The 8,623-nt window shown below is 34.5% G+C and overlaps 1 protein-coding gene across 1 annotated transcript; it reads right to left on the reverse strand.

Annotated features, from left to right (window-relative positions):
• Positions 1-139: 139 nt before the first annotated feature.
• LOC125670739 (peptidyl-prolyl cis-trans isomerase FKBP1A-like) lies at positions 140-4,158 on the reverse strand. The gene is made up of 6 exons (XM_048906092.2): positions 3,989-4,158; positions 3,816-3,863; positions 3,567-3,647; positions 3,405-3,427; positions 691-764; positions 140-386 (listed from the first exon to the last, which is right to left on the reverse strand). Exons 1-6 carry the CDS (start codon positions 4,080-4,082, stop codon positions 272-274), a joined length of 435 nt encoding a protein of 144 aa, XP_048762049.2. The 5' UTR covers positions 4,083-4,158; the 3' UTR covers positions 140-271.
• Positions 4,159-8,623: the final 4,465 nt, after the last annotated feature.

Raw genomic sequence — 8,623 nt, forward strand, 5'->3', positions numbered from 1 at the left:
CCTATGTTTTAGGTAACATATCGACAACAACATTTTTGTGTTACACGTTGAACCGTTTAGAAAATCAAATATAAGAGCTATGAACATAAAACTAGTAAATACTTAGTACAACGCGATAACCACATCACCTAAATTATTGAGCAACAAGAGGTTTTTTTTGTTAGATATTTTTTTATTACTGTAAGTGTTGGACAAAAAATTTTCGTACATCTTTCATACAGTGTAAGCGTACATGTATGTGTATACGACTTGGAATGAACTCCAAGAAATCCTAGTTAGCCTTTTTGTCATGGGCAACAACTACGTCCTCCATAGAAATGTAGAGAGGTTTATTCCACGTGTCTACTAGGTGCAGTTCAAAAACAACATTAGTGTTTGGAGGAATCGTATTAACTGTCAAGGAAATGGTTTTCGAGAACTCGTTTTGTTTATACTGAAGAATTCACCTACAAGCGTTTTCATTATAAAATTAGTATGATAAAAATATTACAAAGCCGATTGAGTATACTCTTTACTTCTTCGGGATAGATAGATATAGATATAATCGACTAGTTTCTTTACTTTTTTAGAATATTTATATTCAGTATATATATAATAGAAAGAAAGATATAGAGATAGGTAAAATTTATCTTAAGTTTTCGAGCACCTGCAGGAAGTATCGTTATATAAACTATATACATTAAAGGATATAGTCCAGGCTTGCCCTTCTCTCCGTATGCCAAGTCGGGTGTCACTGTTAACTGACAAATCTCTCCTTTACTCATCTGCATAAAATGGAGTATACAAATGTTCATAAAGACATGTACAGCGCATTAAAAAAATCAAATTATTTAAAAAAAAAAATAAAATTGCAAAAGAATACTATGCAGCAATATTTTATCTGCTTAGCTTGTTTTTATATTTTGCTTTTATTTTCTTTGTTGTTGATTTCGTTTTTAGATGAGATCCATTTTTCGCGACTTTGGCAAACTTGAACACTTCGTGTTGTGTCGTGTTATGTTGTGTTGTAATCGCTGAGTTCGGTTTGGTTCGGCTCAATATGTTAACATATGACCGAGGTCCAAATTGTATACCCACTTTTTCGTGGTGACCCAGCATGTGCAGTCCAGAACATTCCATAATCGATCATGATATTTTTGGCTAAGAACCATTACGCAATGTTAGCAACATTCAATTTGGGCATCCAATCAACCAATGAATATTTATGTAACATAGCCGGTATATAGATATATCGTGTATTAATCACATCCGGCGAGGAAGGTGTATTTTCGGTCCTGTTTGTGCCCGTGTTTATCTGTAAACATGATTATCATAAAATATCATAGTTTGGAATGATTTGATCATTTGTAAGAATTGACTGAGTGGTTGTGGAATCATGTAAGACTCTAGCTGTCCTTGAACGCTCGTTTAATTGAGGTAGCTCCATACTCGCAGTTTTATCTGATGAAAGTATAAAAAATGTATTTATTTCCATTTCTTAGAGTTAAAACTAACAAATAATCAAATAAAATATATAGGTCATCACACTTTTTAAGATGCGAGACATACATAAACAGAATCATACATCAACGTCAGAAAATCGCAATTTTCCTTAGTGTTATCAAAATTTCATAAAAACTGGTTATGGCGATATAATAACAATTTCTCGAAATTCTCTCCTCACAAATTATACAAAATGTCTATGAAAAATAAAGGAAATATATCGCATAATGAACGGACTTGCATGTAATAAAGAAATAAAAACAGAGTTATTGCCCTTGGATTCAATATTTGAAGACTTTTTTAAAATACATGTACATGTACATGAGGGTATGAAGTGCGACGGCTTCACCCCAGCATACTTCATGTAAAGTATGCCAGTGTAACATTAAATAGTGATACCGATGAAAAACGACTCCTGTGGTTATTTCCTAAGTTAAGAATTGACTCCAATCAAATTTAACGTCATATAGTGTATTTTGATCGTTGAAAAGTGATCAACGTTAAACTTTTATTAGTAATGGGGTCATTTTTAACGGCTACTTAAATGTGACATTATATACATACATAACCATGTGTGAGAGAGAGAGAGGGGGGGGGGGGAGAGCGAGAGAGAGAGAGATTTGCAGCTGTTGCGTATTGAAACCAAAATATTTTTTCTGTTTATGAATCTACTTATAATCGAATTAATAACTCGAAACACATAACGGGTTGCTTCTACATCTTACATACATCCCGGGGAGTATTTTTTTTTTTTTTTTTTTTTTTTTACAAAAACGTAAATCAATATTTGTTTAATGTACATAATCTTAATTATCGTTAACACTTCATTTAGATTTTACGATGCCTTTTATAATAGCAAATTTATTCAGTTTCTGTTCATGCAAATTTGTAAAAACCGTAGAACATGGACTCTAGTTGTTTTTAATTCGACTGCGCATTGCCAAATAAGTCATTAAAATTGATCGTTTTTGTGTCGCCGGTCAAGCGACACGTACGTCTGGGGATCACTGTATTTGAGAAACATTTTGTATTTGGGGTTATTTTTAAATGTTGAAATATGCCCCCCCCCCCCCCCCCCCCTATTACCTGACTGAAATATGGATTGCAAAGAAATATTGTGTATATTTGGGGTTATTTTTCAATGTTGAAATATGACCCCACCACTTGTCCAAGATGTGGACTGTACAAAAACATTTTGTACATTGAGGACTTATTGAGGGTCATTTTTCAGTGATGAAATTTGACCCCATGCGCCTGAAATAATCTTTTTAACAATAGTCAAAATGTCACACTTGGGAGAGTAGTTGATTAATGGTCTGGGTCAATTTTCAACGTTAAAGAAAATTTATCAAAAATCCGTTGAAAAATGACCCCTTTGGATTGTTTTTCAACGGGGTCACAAACTAATGTTACACCGGCGTGTAGCGTTGCAGTTCACACCCTCATGTATTTCCAAAACTGAAATTCGTTTTCAATATTTACGTTACTATCATTGCCGTCAAAATAAACGAACTATATTTATCGAAATTCATACGCGCATTGTTCACAACTCCAGTGATTGATTGAATATTGTTTAACGTCCCGCTCGAGAATATTTCACTCATATGAAGACGTCACCAATGCCGGTGAAGGGCTGCAAAATTTAGGCCTATATGCTCGGCGCTTACGGCCATTGAGCAGGGAGGGATCTTTATCGTGCCACACCTGCTGTGACACGGGGCCTCGGTTTTTACGGTCTCATCCGAAGGACCGCCCCATTTAGTCGCCTCTTACGACAAGCAAGGGGTACTGAGGACCTATTCTAACCCGAGTCCCCACGGGATTGCATTCACGAGGAAATGGCTATCATTATATATAATTTTTAAAGATATCAAAAGCAAACACATTGGAAATGCAAATACATACGTATAAAAAGTACTCACATTTTTCACGCCTTCGTTTAATGCTGTCAAAATTAACAGATATATAAAGGTGATAAGTTTTATTGTCTTTATTTTAAGGCGCAGTAGAATTGTTCATCCGAATAATTAAATCATGTCAATATTAATTTCAGGTGAATTTCTATTGAAATCCAATTCATTTACCTGGTATGGCATCGCCGACTACGAAGAACATTGGTTTTCTCCCCCTGGAACTATCGATCACGGTGCCATCCTCTAACATTTCTGTAAAATGTTAAATCATGTAAAATTATCTCTCTTTTTTCAAAATATGAAACGTGAAGCGACTTTACAATGACTCACAAGTGATATCAAAACTATCTGCACGATTTCGTTAATCTAGATATCTTTTCTTTTATGATTAGAAACTGCTTCGTTTTAATGTTCATGTACCTGTGTGGTGAACCATCACTGTCCATTTGTCTTGTGGATAGGTTTTTCCTAGAAAGAGAGGTAGATGACAAACATGTACATAGCATACAACATGGCATGTACATAAACCCTTCTGATCATACCTTTTTTGAGATACAACTATTATGGTCTTATGAAGTCTGTTTTCAACTCACCATCGCCGGGAACTATGACTTCTTTCTGAATTCCAGCGGAGACACTCAAACACTGTACCACGATGGTCACACACAACAGAAGCTTGCCGTCCATGTCTACCTAAACAGAAACAGTGACAGAAAGTTCAAACTGAAATGTGGAAATGTTAATCATAAGGGACTAAGGAGAAAAACATCAATCATTAAACGCTTAAGGCGGTCTACTTCCTTGTAAAGAACAATTAAAGATGCACAACTTAAAAGACAACCGACGTCATTCATTTTTAGAGTGTTTGTATGGAGGGAGAAATGTGTATGGCGGAGGGAGTGAACAAAATTGATAGAAATTTCGCTACAGGACAAGAATCAGTTGAGGGGGGGGGGGGTATTTGAGGAGGAGACCCACTTATTTTATTTGAATAATTTGATTTTGTGGGGAAATGTTAAAATCACCAAACTAGCTTCCCTTTGCACCACTACATCAAGGAATATGTGTCTATTTTGTGTTATGGAGGATATAAATATGAAAGAGACATGGTTTAATTTACACATTCGGCTTTCCATGTTTCCACAATTCAAACAAACTAGACATTCATTCCTTTTTTTATATTCTGTGGTTCAGCTTGGTATTCATCTAATACAGTAACGGCTTTTTATGTCAGCGTGAAAGGTCGCGTGTTTTTATCGAAGGTTTGATGAATGTAAAATTAATATGTATTGTTGTCTTCAATTTAATTAATTGTGCGCATTACTACATTACGCTCTCGTTTTTGGAGATCATCAATTCGGCATTTAAAGTATTGATACCTTTATAAATGAATTAACGAACTCTTCAGCAGAAGATACTTTTCGGCGGATGTAAAAAAAAAAAAAAAAAGGGGGGGGGGAGAGGGCTTTTGTGACCAACATTAGGAAAAATAAGAGACAGCTACCGTGTTTTAATCGACACTTTTGAATTAGTACGCATTCTAAGTGTATTAAAATGAATTCTACTTATCTAGATATTTTGCAATTCAGTTAGACTGCCTTCTCTAAATGAATTGAGGATATCTATCTGATTCAGCTGCAAAGCTTTTCTCAAATCAACAACATCAAAACGTATGACATTTCAACACTTTACATGACCATTCCTCACGATGAATTAAAGACTAGACTTTTTGACATCACAGACAGCTGCTTCTTCAATAAAAATGGAAAACAGAAATATTCCTATCTAGTGATCAGTCATTCAAAAAAGTACTTTGTTAAACGCAACTCTGATTCCATACATAAGTACTCTGAAGTTGGAATAAAAAATATGCTGGAGTTCCTCATTGACAATATCTTCGTGGTCTTTGGTGATCAAGTCTTCCCCAATGGGGACGAATTGTGCTCCTTTGTTAGTTGACCTGTTTTTATATTCCTATGAAGCAGAATTTATTCAAAAACTTCTACGTGAGAAGAAAAAATCTCTTGCTGTGGTCTTCAATTCGACATTTAGATATATCGAGGACGTATTATCCATTAACAATAATAATTTTCATTCACATGTCGATTTGATATATCCCAGTGAACTCGAAATAGAAGACACCATAGAGTCGTCCACTTCTGCTTCATACTTAGATATTTTATTGAAAGTAGATATTAACGGCAAACTAACAACTCAACTTTATAACAAACGGGATGATTTCAGCTTCTCTATCGTCAACTTCCCATATTTATGTAGCAATATTCCAATGTCACCTGCATATGGTGTTTATATCCCTCAACTGATTCGATACGCAAGAGCTTGTTCTGTTTATGGTCAGTTTTTAAATCGAAGCAGCCTACTGACAAACAAGTTGATGGTGCAGGGGTTCCAACAGTCTCGTTTAAAGTCAGCATTTCGCAAATTTTATAGTAGTTATAACGATCTAGTTTGCCAATACAATCTATAATTGGGTGAAATGCTGTCTGGCGTGTTTCATACCAATTGTTAGGTCGTTCTTTACATACTAATTTTGACTACAGATTGCTCCGTTTGCCTGATCAAGATATAGGACTAATGGCGGGCGTGACCGGTTAACAGGGGATGTTTACTCCTCCTAGGCACCTGATCCCACCTCTGGTATAGCCAGGGGTCCGTGTTTGTCCTTCTCTTAATTTTGTATTGTTATAAGAGTTATATGATTAATCTCTGTTTGTTATCTATAATTTTCATCCAAACAGTATAGAATATATGCATTCTTTTGGAATACAGAAAGATTCTCGTATTTAATTGTGTCAAGGTTAATCCAAGGTCACAAACTTTTCATACCACAGGACCTCGGCTTGAAATGCTTGTTACAAATGCTGTCCACAGCATAAATTCAAGTTTGCAAAGCAGAACTAATCCCCGCTGGCAACTTCAATAAGATATAAAGTAGACCGAATTTCTTCTAATGATTTTAGATTTTTGTACATTGATTTGATATTTCTACCATACGTTTATCACCTGCATTATTGGGATTTTTCATACAGTATTAAACACTTGTAATAAAGTACTCGTACATCGCAATGACATAAAATAAAGTAGGGGTACCAGATCATATAAGAAAGAAAAAAAATTTGTTATGAAAAAAATCAAGGGTGGTATATCTAAAATGACCATAAAAGGGATAATAAATTCAAAATATCATCAATTTTACGATCGGTTACAACTTTAAGTTTAGTTTTGAAAAACCTTTCTTACTGTGTGTTTCATTTACTGGAGACAAGTCAGGTCACATATGGACTTTCAATTTTTTTTTAAAAAGAGGGAATAAAGTGATAATTTACTACGCTGTTAATTCACCTGAAAATATACATGTAGTCCCCTTCAATTCAAGTTACTCAGACCCCATTTTTGTGTTAAATGTTGTAGTAGCAAACTACTGCGAGGAAGAAAGAGTAATATTATAGAGATCTATATTATTAAACTGGTAGAGGGCCAATCTCTAAAGCTTATAAAAAGCGTGAAACGATTGTTTAAATCGAACGAGGAATTGAGATAGACAGGGAATCCACACATTACAGAGAATTATCGGTGCAAAAACAAATTATCAAAAAAAAGAAAAAGAAAAAAAAGGGTAGTTGCGAGCGACATCTACATGTATTTCTCACTGGAAATTCATCGTCGGATTGAAATTCACGCGCAGGTGTGAAACGGTGCACACATTATCTGTCAGATATATGCAACTCAATGAACTTCAGTACTAAGCAAAGGTCAAAATTTGAAGCTCTTCCACCGGCACCGGTGACGTCTCACACACCTGTATTCAAAATGGAATGGAATTCAATGAAATTTAAGATTTTCAATAAGAGAGATATATATGGCAAGCCCCTTCACTATTTATTCGAAAAATAAGATATCTCTTTAAATCTCATAGATATCTCTTAATTCTAAGAGATATCTCTCTAAAAAAGATATATCTCTTTCACTTTGAGAGATTAGTCTTCTTTTACTTATAGAGATATCTCTTACACTTAGAGAGATATCTTTCACTTTCACATAGATATCTCCTATGCTTTAAGAGATATATCTTTTACTTTGAGATATATCTCTTTTACTCTGAGAGAAATCTCTTTTACTTTGAGAGAGATATCCATCATTTAAAGAGATCTCTCTCTAAGAATTCCTAGAGAGATATCTCTTAAAGTATATGAGATATCTCTTTAATCATTGAAAAAGAGATATCTCTCAAAGAGAAAGAGATATCTCTTTCCAATATTTTTTTTATTAGTTTGAATACTTAAGGAATTCTCCCTAAACCCATTTTCGGTCCACTCCGCTCCCCATAAAACCTTTGGCTAGCGAAGATGCCCTAAACCAGAAGCCCGCCAAAGCAAATCTTACCATAATGGCTGCAATTCCGGGTGAAGATTTTGCGTTTACCGCATGTGAAGTGTAAATAGGTAACAAAAAACAAAGACCATAAAGTGATAAAATATGTAAGCTAGACTGCATTTAGCCTCTCGGCAACTTGAAAATGTTACCCCAACCACTTCTTCAACCTTTTCTGCCACAGGCACTTGTTTCTGTAAATAACTTACGACCTCTAAGTATACAGAGGTCGTAAGTTATTTACAGAAACAAGTGCCTGTGATTTGTGCACTAGAAGTATTTTGATTGGTTAAAAATAGGGATACATCATATCAATGGCAATGCAACAGAGAGAAGTCATTATGATCACCGGGGATAAAATCTAAAGAGATATCTCTTTTTGAAAATTTAAAGAGATATCTCTCTAAAGGAGATATCTCTTTTTACATTGAGATATCTCTTTACACTAGAGATATCGTTTTCTCTTTCAGCGATATCTCTCTAGCTTTAAGAGATATCTCTCAAAGAGAAAGATATCCCCAAGCATAAAGAGATATCTCTTGTTTAAAAATATCTTTTTTAGTTAAAGAGATATCTCTTGGTTAAAGATATATCTAGTGTAAAAAGATATATATCTAACTTACAGAGATATCTATACAACCAAGAGATATCTCTCTAATGTAAAGAGATATCTCTTTTATTTAGATATATCTTATTTTACGAATAAATAGTAAAAGGGCTAATGCCATAGAAATCGCTAACACAGGGTATTCTTCCTGTAACTAACATAAAATAAAAAAAAAAATGTCGTCTGTTATAGGAAAGATACAATGTCCAGGGCTGCGTTCAAGATCGTA

The sequence above is a fragment of the Ostrea edulis genome, chromosome 4 (genome assembly GCF_947568905.1).
Source record: "Ostrea edulis chromosome 4, xbOstEdul1.1, whole genome shotgun sequence".
Classification (NCBI taxonomy): domain Eukaryota; kingdom Metazoa; phylum Mollusca; class Bivalvia; order Ostreida; family Ostreidae; genus Ostrea; species Ostrea edulis.